Source organism: Gouania willdenowi, chromosome 9, assembly GCF_900634775.1.
Source record: "Gouania willdenowi chromosome 9, fGouWil2.1, whole genome shotgun sequence".
In the NCBI taxonomy this organism is placed as follows: Eukaryota; Metazoa; Chordata; class Actinopteri; order Blenniiformes; family Gobiesocidae; genus Gouania; species Gouania willdenowi.
This window is the reverse complement of record NC_041052.1, coordinates 17376754-17393620: the sequence shown is the minus strand read 5'-3', so window position 1 is coordinate 17393620 and position 16867 is coordinate 17376754. Positions and strand designations below refer to the sequence as shown.

The following is a 16867-nucleotide window of genomic DNA, read 5'->3' as shown; positions in this document are numbered from 1 at the left end:
GTTCCACGGCCAGGACGAAAACCACATTGCTCCTCCTGAATCCGAGGTTCAACTATCCGGCGGACCCTCCTCTCCAGTACCCCTGAATAGACCTTACCGGGGAGGCTGAGAAGTGTGATCCCTCTATAATTGGAACACACCCTCCGGTCCCCCTTCTTAAAAAGGGGGACCACCACCCCTGTCTGCCAATCCAGAGGCACTGCCCCCGATGTCCACGCGATGTTGCAGAGTCGTGTCAGCCATGACAGCCCCACAACATCCAGGGCCTTGAGGAACTCCGGGCGGATCTCATCCACCCCCGGAGCCCTGCCACCGAGGAGCTTTTTAACCACCTCGGCAACCTCAGCCCCAGAGATAGGAGAGCCCACTCTCGGGTCCCTGGGCCCTGCTTCCTGATTGGAAGGCGTGTCGGTGGGATTGAGGAGGTCTTCGAAGTATTCCCCCCACCGATCCACAACGTCTCGAGTCGAAGTCAGCAGCGCACCATCCGCACCATACATAGTGTTGACGGTGCACTGCTTCCCCCTCCTGAGACGCCGGATAGTGGTCCAGAATCTCTTCGAAGCCGTCCGGAAGTCGTTCTCCATGGCCTCACCAAACTCCTCCCATGTCCGGGCTTTTGCCTCAGCGACCGCCGTGGCTGCACTTCGCTTGGCCCGTCGGTACCTGTCTGCTGCCTCCGGAGTCCCACAGGCCAAAAAGGCCCGGTAGGACTCCTTCTTCAGCTTGACGGCATCCCTCACCCCCGGTGTCCACCAACGGGTTCGGGTATTGCCGCCACGACAGGCACCGACTACCTTGCGACCACAGCACCGATCAGCCGCCTCAGCAACAGAGGCACGGAACATGGCCCACTCGGACTCAATGTCCCCCGCCTCCTCCGAGACATGGTTGAAGTTTTCCCGGAGGTGGGAGTTGAAGCTCCTTCTGACGGGAGACTCTGCCAGGCGTTCCCAGCAGACCCTCACTATACGTTTGGGTCTGCCAGGTCTAACCGGCATCCTCCCCCGCCATCGGAGCCAACTCACCACCAGGTGGTGATCAGTTGACAGCTCCGCCCCTCTCTTTACCCGAGTGTCCAAGACATGCGGCCGCAAGTCCGATGACACGACTACGAAGTCGATCATCGAACTGCGGCCTAGGGTGTCCTGGTGCCAAGTGCACATATGGACACCCTTATGCTTGAACATGGTGTTTGTTATGGACAATCTGTGACGAGCACAGAAGTCCAACAACAAAACACCGCTCGGGTTCCGATCAGGGGGGCCGTTCCTCCCAATCACCCCCCTCCAGGTCTCACTGTCGCTGCCAACGTGAGCGTTGAAGTCCCCCAGCAGAACGAGGGAATCCCCAGAAGGAGCACTCTCCAGTACTCCCTCTAAGGAATCCAAGAAGGGTGGATACTCCGAGCTGCTGTTTGGCCCATAGGCACAAACAACAGTCAGGATCCGTCCCCCCACCCGAAGGCGGAGGGAGGCTACCCTCTCGTCTACCGGGGTAAACTCCAACGTACAGGCACTAAGTCGGGGGGCAAGAAGTATAGCCACCCCGGCCCGGCGCCTCTCACCATTGGCGACTCCAGAGTAGAAGAGAGTCCAACCCCTATCGAGAAGGCTGGTTCCAGAGCCCTTGTTATGTGTCGAGGTGAGACCGACTATATCTAGTCCGAACTTCTCCACCTCGCACACAAGCTCAGGCTCCTTCCCCGCCAGAGAGGTGACATTCCACGTCCCTAACGCTAGTTTCTGTAGCCGGGGATCAGATCGCCAAGGCCCCCGCCCTGGACGACTGCCCGATCCACACTGCACCGGCCTTATATGATCCCTCCTGCGGGTGGTGGGCCTACGGGAGGGCGGGCCCACGTCGTCCTTTCGGGCTCTGCCCGGCCGGGGCCCGTGGGCAAAGCCCCGGCCACCAGGCGCTCGCACTCGAGCCCCAACCCCGGGCCTGGCTCCAAGGTGGGGCCCCGGTAGCGCCAATCCGGGCGACGTGAACTGCCTTTGTTTTTTATTATACATATATGGCTATTGAACCGCTCTTAGTCGGACCCGTCACCTGGGACCTGTTTGCCTTGGGAGACCCTACCAGGGGCATTAAGCCCCCGACAACATAGCTCCCAGGATCATTCGGGTACTCAAACCCCTCCACCACGTTAAGGTGGCGGTTCATGGAGGAGTCCTGTGTCCTTAATGATTATTCATTTTATTTTTAATGCACTTTAATAAAGTTAATCTCAAAGTGCCACACGTTAAAAACATAAAATCTAAATATGTTAAAACGTCTCCGGTGTGTCTCTGTGTCCTCAGGGTGAGGCGTCTGTGTCACTACATCGTGACCCTGCGTTACTTTGAGATGTCCATTCTGGTGGTTATTGCAATGAGCAGCATCGCCCTGGCAGCAGAAGACCCTGTGTGGACAAACGCGCCTCGCAACAACGTGAGGAACACACACACAGTGCTGCATTTCTGCATCTAACTTATGCCCAACTATCATAAAAGTATGACCACCTTTATTATAATGTACATATCAATATATATTGATGTCTTACAATGTTACTTGGTATTTATTTTCAGACATCTGCATTGTTACTGAGTGGTGCTTTAGACTTGTTAACGAAAGTTGGTAGTCGTCTATTTGCAGAAAACTGATCAGGAGACCACAGAGCTTAAATTTGACATTAATAGAGCTCAAAGAAGAGGTTTTTTATGGACAGAACTGCCTAATATGAGCAAATTTTCTCTTTCGGTTTGGCTGCCTTTGTGCATTAAACATGTTTTGCCCAGTGGATGTTTTATGAATTCCTGGGTGCTGGTCTGGTCACTCTAGCATGCTGGTTTTAGTTTAACACCCCTGTTTTAAGTGCTGGTAGTTGTGAGTTTGGGCCTCCAATGACCAAACTTGTTGTCGAGCACGTCCCCCAACTCCAAATCACAGCTTTCTCTAATTTCATAAAGTCCAAAACTGCTTGCTCATTATTGTGCCACAAATATAAAACCACACGTGTCCTCTGTCCTGAGCTGATCAGACCAGAGTCTCTGTTTTCTTAAGATAACTTTGGGTTTCTCTTCCTCCAGGTGCTGAAATATCTGGACTATGTCTTCACCGGCGTGTTCACCTTTGAAATGGTGATCAAGGTGAGCATTCTTCTCAGTCTCTCATCCTCTTATGAAGAAGTGTTGTCCTTTTCTTATTATCTTATAACTGCTCAGAACTGAGTGGCTGACTCAGTGTTTCAGTGATGAAGGTGGTGTGAACACATCCGACTGTTGTCACGATGAGCACAGACTGTTACTGCAATGATTGTAACAAACACTGCACAAGCTGCCATGACTCATGCATTTTATTACAGTTCATTACATACTACGACTACTACTACCACTAATACTACGACTACCTCTATCGCTACTACAACTACTATTACTTTATTACTACAACAACTAATAAAACTACTATATTCCAACTACTATTACTTGTTCAGTTATTATTATTACGAGTAGGGCTGGGCGATATGGACCAAAACTCATATCTCAAAATGCCAATATACGATATAAATCTCGATATTTTTAATTTTAAAAAGTCTTACCAGAAAAAACTATTCAAGGTTAAATTTGCTGATGCAAAATGCAACACGGGCACATTTATTAACAAACAGCTGCACAATATAGTATGTGCCACTTTTGGCTTTTTTCCATCTAAGGGACAGCACTTGTGAGTGAATTTTTATTAGTGTGGCTTGTTTAACTGTGCTTTTCATGCTTTTCTGAGAAGTATCAAATGCAGCGACGAGTGAAACGAGTATTTTAATATTTTAGGTAAGTTATAAAAAAATAAATGTTGATATACACAATATTGCTATTTTTTATATCACCAAAAACAAAAATTTGATATATCTTAAATCTAGATATATTGCCAAGCCCTAATAATTACAAGTACTATTCCTGTTATTTGATTACTACTACTACAAATACAACTAATATTACCATTACTACTACTATTAATAGTTTTCCCCACATTAGTACATCTATCACTTTGAGTTTTACCCTATTACCATTACTATTACAAATACTACTACTATTACTCTTATTATTTCTACTATGCTAGTCCCATCAATACTTTTAGGATTATGGACAGTTATTGATTAAGTAGACAAGACGAATTAGATTAATGTGTTGCTTCTATCTCTGCTAATGTTCATGCATGCGTGTGTGTGTGTGTGTGTGTGCGGTGCAGATGGTGGACCTGGGCCTGCTGCTTCATCCTGGAGCTTACTTCAGAGACCTGTGGAACATTCTGGACTTCATAGTGGTCAGTGGGGCGCTGGTGGCTTTTGCATTTACGTAAGTTCCACACCTCCTGATCTTTGATTATTGGATGTAGCCGTCATCAGACTGTGCTGCTCAGTGCTCAGTGATGATGCTCAGGGTGTGTGTGTGTGTGTGTGTGTGTGTGTGTGTGTGTGTGTGTGTTGAAACTCACCCTAAACAGGTTGTTCTCACACGTTCACTGTAAAAGTGTCTTTAAATGTGTCTTCAAACATTGGTGTCCAGTTTTAGATGATCTTAGACCTTCTGCAGACTTGGATGTGACTTTTTAACAGATGTGCGTGTGTGTTTGTTGTCTTTATTGACTTGTTCCTCTCCCTGTTTCTGTCTCTGGGATCGTTTTGAAGGAGCTTCATGGGGTAATGCCTCCTCTGCCTCTCTCACCCAGCCTGTTTCTGTCATTATGGGTGCAGTGTGTGTATGTGTATGTGTGTTTGGGGTGTGAACGCACACTCGCCTTTTTACTGTCCATCTGACATCACCCTGTATTTGGGATCAGTCCTTTTCTGCTGTTGTATTTGTATCACAATGCCGCACTTTCTTTAATATTTTGTGCTGAATTTGTCCCACCTCATGCTTTTTTTGTAAAATTAGTTTTTGTTCGTGCAAATGTTATTTTTCCTTCCGCTTAATTTGTCTGTTCTGATGCAGAAATAGTTTTGGTTGGGGGTGTTTTTTTTTTGTTTTTGTTTTTTTGTTGAGTTTGTATTTACTCACGGTTATTATTTCTTTCTCATGCAGAATTAGTTTTTCTTTTTGCAAAATTAGTTTTTGCTCATGTAGAAATTTTCTTTGCACATGCAAAATTAGTTTTTGCTCATGCCAAATCTGTCTTCTCTTGCACTGAATTTGTTTTCGCTCATGCTGAATTGTGATACAAATATGACACCACTTTCTCTGTTCATCCACTGCCTGCGTGCTCGCCCTTCTTCAGCCTCCAGGTCGTTTTTCCATCACTCAAATGTGAGCATCATCTTCACCTCCTCCATGATTAATTCAGCAGAGTCAGGCTAATGCAGCAGGTCTATCCCAGCATGCACCTCTCACACACTGTATGACGTGTGCTGTTTAATGAGTGCTCTGCCATCGCACATCACTGAAAAACTGCGCTTCACACAACCGTAAATAGATTTTTATTCTCCTATCACGATTCTACGCCTGACTCTGAACACTGTTTACACGACTAAAAGACACAAAAAATTATTAAGCAAAAATATTTGACCTCATCACGAATATAAATCATAACAAATTAAAAGAAATGTACAAATGTTCAGAAAAGAAACAAATATAAAGTTAATAGAAATTATTAATAATATAAAAAATTATTAATAGATTTTTTATTACCAATAAGAATGACAATTTTGAAAAAATGATTTCATTATTAATAACTATTATTTATTTATTGCATGGTTTTGCTTCATTACCAGCACCAATAAAAAGTGCTCCAGTTAATTTAACAAGTACTATTAATGTAAATGTATACAAATGTACAGAAAGTGCTAAAAACTTACTTTGAAAGCTGATTAAACATGAAAGAATCAATAATAATGAAACAGTGTTAATCAAATGTGTGCATGATGGATTAAATGTAAATATGCTAATTCGTTAAGAAAACTATAACACATTTTATAGAATATATTAGTTTTCACATAAGTATGAAATTATTTATAAATACAAAATGAATTTATTTAGGCATCACAACAAGGTACGTTTGTAGGAACAAATAAAAGACTGAAACCAACACAACTGCATTTACAGAGAAAATACTAGTGAGAAAGCTGTATGCTAAAATTGTCACACAGAGGACACATACTGCACAGGACATACTACTCAGGCTGCCGGTTTTTAACGTGTGATGATGTGCTCCGTGTGTCTGTGGAACTGAAATGAATTAGTGAAGTTCTGCAATTTTCTTTCAGGTTAAATGAAACGATGAATCAAAGCACATATTCATCATCATTATCATCACTCACTTTACATGTGCACGCTCTGACCTGCAGCTGCTCTGTGTCTTCACATTGTCTAACTGATCTTTGAAAAACGTGTTTTACTAGGGCTGCTCCGACCAGGGCTTGTAATATAAGGCCGATCACGTGATCAACAAAAACAGACAGGAAAACCTGAACACCAAGAGAAGCTTTCTTATACCCATTTCAGTTTGATCAGCTTTCCCCTATTTGATGTAAAAAGCAACAAACTAAACATCCCAAAATTTGCCTGTTTAATGAGAAATATGGTGAAAATGCATGATCCCAAAACAGTAGCTGAGGCTATATTCTGTGTCATACAGCTATTTGTGTTTCAGGAAGTCAATTTCCGTCCGTTTTTCACATTCACGGAAAATCAAAGGTACTAGAAAAGACAATACAATAAGTAAATCCTCAAATTGTTTAAGTTATTGGTTTTGTTTGACTAAACTAAAACATTATCTCAAGTAATTAGAATGTATGTACTTTATTAATGGTGTTTAATTTTGAAAAATTCCTACTTCTGCTTAGTGCTACAAACAGCCTGACCAAAATAAGTTCCCTCACCCCGCCATCATAACTTACGTTGTAGTTTTTTTCAACAATCGGAGCATCCCTGGTTATATTTATCGTTTCCTGTTAAATTTTATCCAAAATATCCATGATTCTCTAGGAATACATGGCTAACCACATTTATTCACATATGATCTTTTTCTTTTTAGATTTAATTTAAATTTTGTAATAAAATCCTAGCAAACATCCACACTAGTCCAGCCATCTGGTCTGATATCTCTCCTCACACTGGGACGGACCCAGTGTTCTGTCTAAATGTGTGTGTTGTAATGCTTTATTTTGTTTGTGTGTGTGTGTGTGCAAAGCATCTATAAATGTGCTGTACCTTGTTTTACCACTGTTTCCCCCTCCCCCAAGTAGATCGCAACAAGGTATGAACAGGTGGGGAACCTCCCGATGATAAGCCCCGATAATCAAACGCACCACACCTCACTGTGCCTCCACCCGTATCACAGTCCATTCTGATCAGCTCCACATGTAGCAACCATCAAACTTATAGATGTTTTGTCTGAGAGCTTTCAACTGAAACTATCTGCCATCTTAAAAACACACAGAAAGGCTTTGTATGTTTTACATTTTAAAATGTTCTTAATTTTTTTTGGGCTATTTTTGTGTGTAAGGATAGTTTTATGGTTTCTATTTTAAAATATGTGTTTTGTTTATTTTTGTTGATATTGTTATTGTTTTTTGAGCTAAACTTACCTTTAAAATAAGTTCTTTTGTTATAAATTGTATATAAGATGACATGAATTCCTAATCCAAGACTACTTAATGACAGTTCGATGCTGTAGAAAACAATTAAAATTGTTTATTTTGTGATAAAAGCTTTTGATTGATACATTATTTAAACACAAGCTGACTTTCATTACACTAAAGGCCACAAAAATGTAATTATTTGATCCGAGGGCCACATTAACAACATTCATGACAGCAATTTAAAAAAAATACTGTCTTTTTGTTTGTTTTTGTTGTCGTTCTGTGTTTTTCTGTTGTCGTTTTGCATGTTTTTGTAGTCATTTTGTGTATTTGTGTTGGGGGCCGCATGTGGCCCACTGACCACCGGTTGCCCATTTCTGATTTAGATAATCATTGTGTTGCTGCAAACTCCGATTCACTCCCAAATTGGGAGGAAACAGAAGTTTTGGGCCTTTTCTCTACTTCAGATGTAACGTTTTAGGTCTTTTAGTAAAGAACTGTGCAGCAGTGATGTCCAAAAGTTAAATAAACCTTTTATTGCTGCTTAAGAGTTTAAGTTACCAACATAAAGCGAGTACAATCTTTGCCTGTAGTAACTCAAATGTCTCTCCTCCAGTCTGTGGGATTGTTTGCAAGCTCTCAGAGGAAAACCAACTCATCTGGTTGTTTTAGTTCCCATTGTAATCGTGTGTCTACACAACTAACCGTGTTGTCACGTGTGCATGCTGACTAATATGCATCAGAGCATGGAAGGTATTGCATGTAACTTAGGAGTAAAAGGACAATGTGCTCTTAGCAGAAATGTTTATGATGGGTAATATAAGGAGGTATCCAGCACTGAACCAATCGTAAAAGTTTCTTTCTTATTGTCATAATAACTAAATCAGATCATTGACTGTTTAATAGCAAATGTCATTAAGGTCACACTAATTTAACATAATACACCAGTTGTTTTAAAACAAGTTTTGGAAATATGATGAACAGGAGTGACACAATGAGCCGTTGGTGGTGAGCAACTTTATGGAGGTTTGTGCAAGATAGTCAATACTCGAGGGCACGAGTCAGGCTCTGCTCTCTCTCATAGAGGGGGCGGGGCTTTAATGTGTGACTCTAATGCTGCCAAAGATCCTGTATTCATGTAGGATGAACACTCCTGCTCACTTCTATCTGTGACACGTTGGAAGAAGAAGCGTTTACGACTTCTGGAATGACACTTTGCAATGAAAACACTTTTGTTGTGTCACATGAACGAATGGACGTTGCAACCCAAAAACCCACATTATCGAGCTTCATGTCACTACAGAGTGCAATAACCATTCTTAATATTGATAAGCGATAAGGTACCATATTATACTTTTTTCATACCATTTCACACAGGTCTCAGAAGCCTACCAAAATAGTTTTGCAAGTGTATTGCTCTAATTGCATCCATTGTCCCGAATTTCAGCGCTCTAAAAAGTGGTTTTCATGAGTTCCCTTCAGAACATGTTTCTGATTGTACTTCTAGGTATGCAAATAGCCTGTGTCTGGCCAATCCCCACTCTGGGAGAGGCTGTACCTTGCATTAGCGATACTATGCACTTTTGTTGACGGTGGGTAAAATTCAATGGCTTATAGGGGCGTGGTTGTTCAGCCATACTAGTTTCCCACAGAGTGTTGCCGGCACACATGGACAAGCGTTTGGGAATGTCATTTGGCACACAACCAGTAAAGATAAAATCTTGCCACTGGGTCTGGAGAGGCTTCGATGAGGAGAGTAAAAATAAACTTTTGCATGTTTCATTTATTCAGTCATTTTCTGGATGAACTAAGTGACTTTCCCTCAGTTATTACCGATGCTGATGAGATGTAAATCGTCTTACTGCATGTCCATTCACATGATTTTAACTTTACACATTTAAACCTTTCTTATCAATGTTTTTGTAATATACTTCAGCATAGTGCATATATTAAGTGCCCGCAACAGTATATGATGATTTCTGAAGAATTAAAGAACTCTGGAGGATTTGATGACTTTCCTCTGCAGAAGAGAGAAACTACTGTAGCCACGCTGCCTATTTGTCTTCAATGACATTCTGCTGCGTCAGTTACTTTACTCTCTATGCTTCAGTTTACAGCAGATTAGACTATTTCAGTCCATTGATTCACAGTGAAAATGTAGAGCAGCATGTTTAAACTGAGGCTCCAGTCTGTAAAGACTGCAGTCTAATTATAAAGAGAGCAGTTTATCTGTTTTAGGTGTTTTAAGACATAATCCTTACAAAGTTAAATTTCTCAATTTAATTGAAAAAAGTAAGAAAAATCTTATATTCCTAAATTATTATGTTGTAGCTGAGATTTCATTATTCCTAGCACAGTTTGCATGTTCTCTTTGATTATGCATCTGTTTTTCTGATCATCAGAGGAGAGTATCATCTGCATATTGAGAAACCTGAAGTCATTTCTTTAGTACTATTACTATAAAGGAAGTGCAATAAAAAATAATGGAGCAAAGGTTTTTACTAAAGTTCTGTACTATTGATAAAGCAAGGAATTACTTGGGTTTCAATTGGTTTTAGCAGAGTCTGTATGTTCTTCTTGACTACGCACCTCTTTTCTCATAACTAGAGCAAGGTGTTAAATGTGTATTAAGAAACTTCAAGATGAAAACTTGTGATCACTTGCCAAGTCGAAGGGTGAAGGAATACCATGTGTGTTGTTGTGTCTCTTGTTGATCAGGAAAAGGAAAGCGCTTCATCCTGGTAGAGAAAACATCTTTCAACGTGCAATAGCAAATCTGATCAGTTTGTGTTTATCGTTGTTGTTGAATATTGGAAATGTAAAGCTATGACCTCACACAATGACCATGCAATATACTGTTGTACAAATGTATTGAAAGTGCTTTTCATTTGACATTGAAGTCGCAAATCTTAATCCAGGAGATGACTAACTCAGATATCCTGCAAATTAGGATCCTGATGCACGGTCTGAAATGTATGCATGTGCTTAGGTGTGGATCTTCTCCTACTGATAGGATGGTGAAGTAACTCAATTCCTGCACGTGTATATGCAGAGATTACATGCAGAGATTACATGCTCGACTTGTTCATGTAAACCAGGATTACATGATGCACACCTCACGCAGAGTTGATGATGATTGGTCGTTGCATGTCTGCGTGTATGCGGAGTGCGTTCTGCTCAGGAATAACATAACAAGTCACTTCTTCCTCACTTTTACTACACACACCATTTGATTGTTTCTTTTTGCTATACAAGTAAATGAACTGACAGACAGTTCTGTAGGTTGATGAACTAATATTCAGGGAAGAAAGGAAAGCAGCTCCAGTGGATAGATATTGATAAAGTATATGGAAAGGTGCTCAGTGCATCATCATGTGTGGATTAATGATGAAATTGGGCTCAGTGTTTCTCAACCTGACCTGTATAATTCCCTCCACTCTTCCACACCTCTAGTGACTTATTAACTGTCTGTGCATTGGCTGTTTCATATTTCTTCCAATGCCCTCGTTTTAAGGGGAAAGGGTTTTAGGTCACTGATAAGGGAACCTAAAGATGTTTTTTTTCCTAGGTACACTCATTTTGTGTATTTTATAGTTTTTTGTCATTTTGTGTGGGTTTTTTTGCTGTTGTATTGATTGTTCTTGTTGTTAATTTGTGTGTTTTGAGACTCATTTTGTTGATATTTTTTGTTGTTGTTAAACTGAGTCATTTTGTGTGTATCTGTTCTTTTGTGCATTTTTTCTTTTAATCATTTGTGGGTTCATTGGAGTTATTTTTTGTGTTGTTAGTCATTTTTTGTATTGTTTCATGTTACTTCCAACTTGAAAAAGCCTCCTACATCTTTCACAACTTTGCAGCGGCCATTTCTTATTCCTTCCAAACGCCGTCATGTTGTGTATCTTTCCAGGTGAGGGATAAGGAAACTTGAAGATGAATCTTAGCGTTCGACGTATTGCAGACGGTAAATGTACTGTCTTCTTTTGAGACTGTGAACGAATTCCATACCAGCGAGCAGTACAATTTGTTTTGGTTAGCATTAGCGCGTAGCAGGGCTGGCTGACCAGGGTCAAAGGGTAAAGGGGTTGGGATATGCTATCAGGTCAACTTATTGGTTAACATTTCTTATCAGGCAAAGGAAAAAAGAGAAATATGTCATTTTTTTGTGAAACACGTGATAATGCTCTGAGTACCTGACATTAGCAGCTCCAATGTACATTGCCTTCTTGTTTTTCCCAGTTTAAATACGAGGAAACAGTTTGGAGAGTAAATGTCAAATTTGAGCTCCCAGTTTGGAAGGCAGCCTCTGTAGTGACAACCATGTTACAGGGTTTAACTCTGTGTGCTCTTCACAGGGGGACCAAAGGCAAAGACATCAGCACCATCAAGTCACTGAGAGTCCTCCGAGTCCTCCGACCGCTTAAGACCATTAAACGTCTGCCAAAGCTCAAGGTTCTCCCTCCATTATTTAATTTGTTTTGGTTCCTTCTGAAAATAAAATATTTGTTAGAGACCACGTCAGACCAACAATTGTAGCACCTTATACACATTGTGTGTTTTTTGTCATTTTGTGTTTTTGTTATTGTTTTGTGTATTTTTGTTGTTGATTTTACCTCTCTGGAGTCATTTTGTGTATTTTTGTTGGCATTCTGTGTCTTTTTGGAGTCATTATGTGTATTATTGTTCTCCTTTTGTGTCTTTTTTGTGTTTCTTAGTGTAACTTTGTTTTATAATCCTTCCAAACTTTAAAACATTTCCTCCAGCAGTGCAGCAATCATTATAATGATTTATTTATATTCCCTGATCGGAGAACTTAAAAATAGTCTTCCTGCATTACACACAGTTCATGAATATGTAGATTTTCACATCAGGCCACACACTGACAGTTGGATTCCTTTCACATCAATCACTGAGTTTTAAACGCACGCGTGTGTGTGTGCATGTTCCGTCCTCAGGCAGTGTTTTGATTGCGTGGTCAACTCCCTGAAGAACGTCCTCAACATCCTCATCGTTACATCCTCTTCATGTTCATCTTTGCCGTCATCGCATTCAGCTCTTCAAGGGGAAGTTTTTCTACTGCAACTGACGAGTCCAAGGGTCTGCAGAAGGACTGCAAGTGAGTCTGACACAGGCACAATAAGAAAAGAAAAAGATTTTAAAGAAAAACACCGCTTTTATCTTGAAGAAGAGGACCAGCTATTCTTAATTCTATCATTAGGAGGCAGTTTTGTATCATCTAACTCATATTATATTATTATATATATATGGTTTTTCTTTGATTCAAAATTCTTTACACGCCTGCGTTTAGTTTCTGGATGAAATCATATTGAAATAAATGTAATCCCCCTTAAATGATCAACAGTGATATTATGATGCATGCATTATGTGCGATTGCACTATATTTTTGTTTCTGTTGGAAATGTTCCTCTATTTGGGTCACAGCTTATCCTTAAGGGTCATTATGGGTCCTAAAGCCACACCAGTTGCGAACCAGTAGGTTTAAATCTTTTGACTTCATATTTTTGCCGCAAATCTGCACAAGCAAAGACAAAATCTATGTGCTCTATACCAGTGGTTCTCAAATATTTTTGGCCGAAAGTACCCCTTTCTCTTATTTCTGAGAGCATAATGATGGAATGAATGAGTAATAACACACGTTTAAATGATCCCATTGTATATACGTGTAAAGAAACAGTATTTAGTGCCTCTGAATAGATTTATCTTTTTTATTTTATGTTTTTTATCAATTCTGGTCATCTCCCGCCTGGTGTGGGACCAAGACTGACCCTTGTGTTTTCAGTTAATGTTCTAATGATCATTTTTATCGATATTATTATGATTATCATTTTTAACTACAAATAAACATGATAAAACCCATATTTTAATGCTTTCATTTGTTATATTTACACTTTCTCTCTCTCAAGTACTCCCTGTAGTGCTATTGTGTACCCCTAGGTGTACACGTACCCCCATTTGAGAAGCACTGCTCTATACTTTGCTCTCACAAATTTGATTTTGGTCACCCTTACAGAATTTTTTTTTGCCTGTGTACAATTATTTTTTTACAAACTCAAAATTTGTTTCTGCTTGTGCAGATTTTTGTCGTACTCGCACACACTTTGTATTTATTCACAAAAGGTGTTTTTGCTTGTGCATAATTATGGCACGAATGTACCTGTGTATAAAACTTGGGAAGTCTGCATTAAATTGTCCTTCTAACGTTACAGTATACTAGTCAGTTTCAGCCAGATTGACCTGGTACTTTGTGTCTTTCAGGGGACAATTTCTGGACTACGACAAAGACGAGGTGGCGGCAATGCCTCGGGAGTGGAAGAAGTACGAGTTTCACTACGATAATGTGCTGTGGGCCTTTCTGACGCTCTTCACTGTCTCGACTGGGGAGGGCTGGCCAACGTGAGACAACACACATGTCCATCCCACCTCAAGTGTTTCTGAAGCTTTGAGAAAGTGTACCAACAGTTTTCTTTCCCCGCAAGTCATCTTTTGGTCCCTAAATGATATATTACCTGTTGTGCCCTGTTACCTCACAGCGTCCTGAAACACTCTGTGGACGCCACCTTTGAAGACAAAGGTCCAAATCCAGGCTTCCGGATAGAGATGTCAATTTTCTACGTGGTCTACTTTGTAGTGTTCCCCTTCTTCTTTGTGAATATCTTTGTGGCTCTGATCATCATCACCTTCCAGGAGCAGGGCGACAAGGCAATGTCCGAGTGCAGCCTGGAGAAGAACGAGGTACTCTCAAAAGTGTCGTATGTTAGTGTCAGTGCTGCAGATACTGGACCAGAAATGTGATCGCTTTGTTACAGAGAGCCTGCATCGACTTTGCCATCAACGCCAAACCCCTGACGCGCTACATGCCCGAGAACACGCAGTCCTTCCAGTACCGCATGTGGAAGTTTGTGGTATCGGCTCCGTTCGAGTACTCCATCATGATCATGATCGCACTCAACACAGTCGTCCTCATGATGAAGGTAATGTTACGGCGGATTTAACGTGTTCCCCAATAACCAAACCTCCTTTTTATTTATTTCTTTGTATTTTCCTTTTGTATGAATAACTTAACTCCTACTGGTGTTTCAACTTCACACTCAAGTTTCAACATTTGGATATTTTATTTCTAAAAAAGAGAGAAATAAATTTTTTGTTTGTTTGATCGATTAGTGCAGTTTTTTCTTTTCCGGGTACGTTTTCCGGTCAGAAATTTGTGATGGTTTTGCATGTTTGTGAAGCACCTTCTATTTGCTCACTGTGTTGCTGTGCTGCAGTTTCATGGAGCTCCAGACTTTTACGAGGCGATGCTGAAGAACCTGAACATCGTCTTCACCACGCTCTTCTCCCTAGAGTGCATCCTGAAGATCATCGCCTTTGGTCCACTGGTGGGTAACTCTGCAGGCTTTTAGTTTTAGCAGCTTCAGCAGTTTCTTTCTGTCTTTCTTTGTTTGGTGAAAACCCTGAAACTCAAGTAATTAACAGTGTTTGTGCCGCATTAACCGTAAAACAATGTGATATGTGATCCCAAGGGCCACACTATCAACATTCACGTCAGCATTTATCATAATGACCAATGTGAGCATTAATAGTGGAATAATCAAAGGTTTTGTGTGTTTTTGCTGTGTGTGTTTCTGAAGTCATTTTGTGCATGTTTCTGTCATTTTGTACATTTTTGGAAATATTTTTATCTATGTGTGTTTTTGAACGACAATTTGTGTATTTTTCTGCCATTTTTGTGCATTTTTGAGTCATTTGTATTTCTGCTTCATTTTGTGTGTTTTTGGAGTCATTAGTGCATGTGTTTTGGGAGCTGCACATATTTAGTGTGAGGTTTGCATATGTTGCCCGTGTCTGATCTATTGAAGCTGGTGGGAGCTCAGCCCTGGCAGAGGTTCTGTAAATAAAACCCTGCCAGTATAAAGAAGTCCAGATTTTTGTTAGGTCTTATTCTGAGCATGCTTATATCTTTCTACTGGAAACCAGTCAAACTTAGGTTGTTATGGGTTTGTATTCTTCTGCTGCAGCTAGTTTGTGCCAACGGTTGTTTGTGTCCTCTCAGAACTACCTTAAGGATGCCTGGAACATCTTTGACTTTGTGACGGTGATTGGTAGCATCACTGACATCCTGGTGACGGAAATCAATGTGAGCATCGACACACACACACACACACACACACACACACACACACACTGCAGACCGTGAGTGGCTGACATACTTGTACATGTATGTTTCTTGTCTTTCCCACATTCTCACATCTTATTTTTTGTTTTGTCTTTCCTTTCCTCCCTTCTTCCACATCCTCTTCATCAATGTCGGTGTGTTCCTGATGTCTGTAGACAACGGTGAGTGACCTTTTGCTTCTGGCACCCTGGAGATTAGCAGCTGTGGTTCATACAGCGGATCACTGCTACTCGTGTGGGGGCATGGTGTACATACTGATTTGGCCTTTGGTGTACTGCAGGGGCCTCAGACATTCATGAAGGAAGTCAAACAGCAGTGAAGTGTGCTTACAGTGTGACAGAGCCTTTCAAAGTAAAGATATGATTGCACTAAGGATCAGCTCCGAGCCGCTTATCATTGCAGTGCTGATGGACGGACTAGTAGATGATGTGAGGATAGAGGATGTGATGGTGGTGGTTGCAGATGACACAATTATTTTGAATGAGAAGGGGCAGGTTGAAGAGAACTTAGAGTATTGGAGGTTAGTGTGAGAGACAGGGATTAAAGTTTTCCGTCAGGGTGACGGAATTCCGTCAAATTAAAATTATGAGACGGAAAAATTATTATTACAACAATATTATTATTACGATTACACCGCATAAGAAGAGGAAGAAGACTCTTCTTCCTCTTCTTATGCGGTGTAATCGTTATTATTGTCGGGCCGGAAACAACGCTCAGTGAAGGACGGTCCGCCCGGACAATGTCAGGGCGAAAATCGGGAGAATGGTGGCCCCGGGAGATTTTCGGGAGGTACACTGAAATTCGGGAGTCTCCCGGGAAAATCGGGAGGGTTGGCAAGTATGTATGGATATGGTTGGGCCATGGATAAAGATCAGTTTATAAGGTAAGTTAAAAAATGTTCTGCTTTTCATGTTGGCATTTTGTCGTTCTGCAGTAAGCTAGCCTAGGCTAGCGGCAGTATAACCAGTTGAATGTATAATCTTCAGTGTAGCAGTAGACATTTCGCTATTCTACCTTATGGTTTACGGTAGATTATTGCGGGGCGCGTTTCTCTTTGTTGTTTGGATTCAGCATGCTTAGTTCGTAAAACCTTCCCAGGTAACTTGACTGAGCCTAAT

General features: G+C 41.1%; 1 protein-coding gene across 1 annotated transcript in view; it reads left to right on the top strand.

The window, feature by feature from the left end:
* Positions 1-16867, top strand: part of cacna1ba (calcium channel, voltage-dependent, N type, alpha 1B subunit, a) — a 126207-nt gene that overhangs the window by 81845 nt on the left and 27495 nt on the right. The window contains 14 exon segments of the mRNA XM_028458069.1: positions 2307-2436; positions 3075-3134; positions 4231-4337; positions 4670-4681; positions 7223-7243; positions 11911-12007; positions 12515-12563; positions 12566-12671; positions 13832-13969; positions 14107-14308; positions 14383-14547; positions 14842-14952; positions 15627-15710; positions 15905-15910. Of these exon segments, the coding sequence (XP_028313870.1) occupies positions 2307-2436; positions 3075-3134; positions 4231-4337; positions 4670-4681; positions 7223-7243; positions 11911-12007; positions 12515-12563; positions 12566-12671; positions 13832-13969; positions 14107-14308; positions 14383-14547; positions 14842-14952; positions 15627-15710; positions 15905-15910 (1288 nt within the window).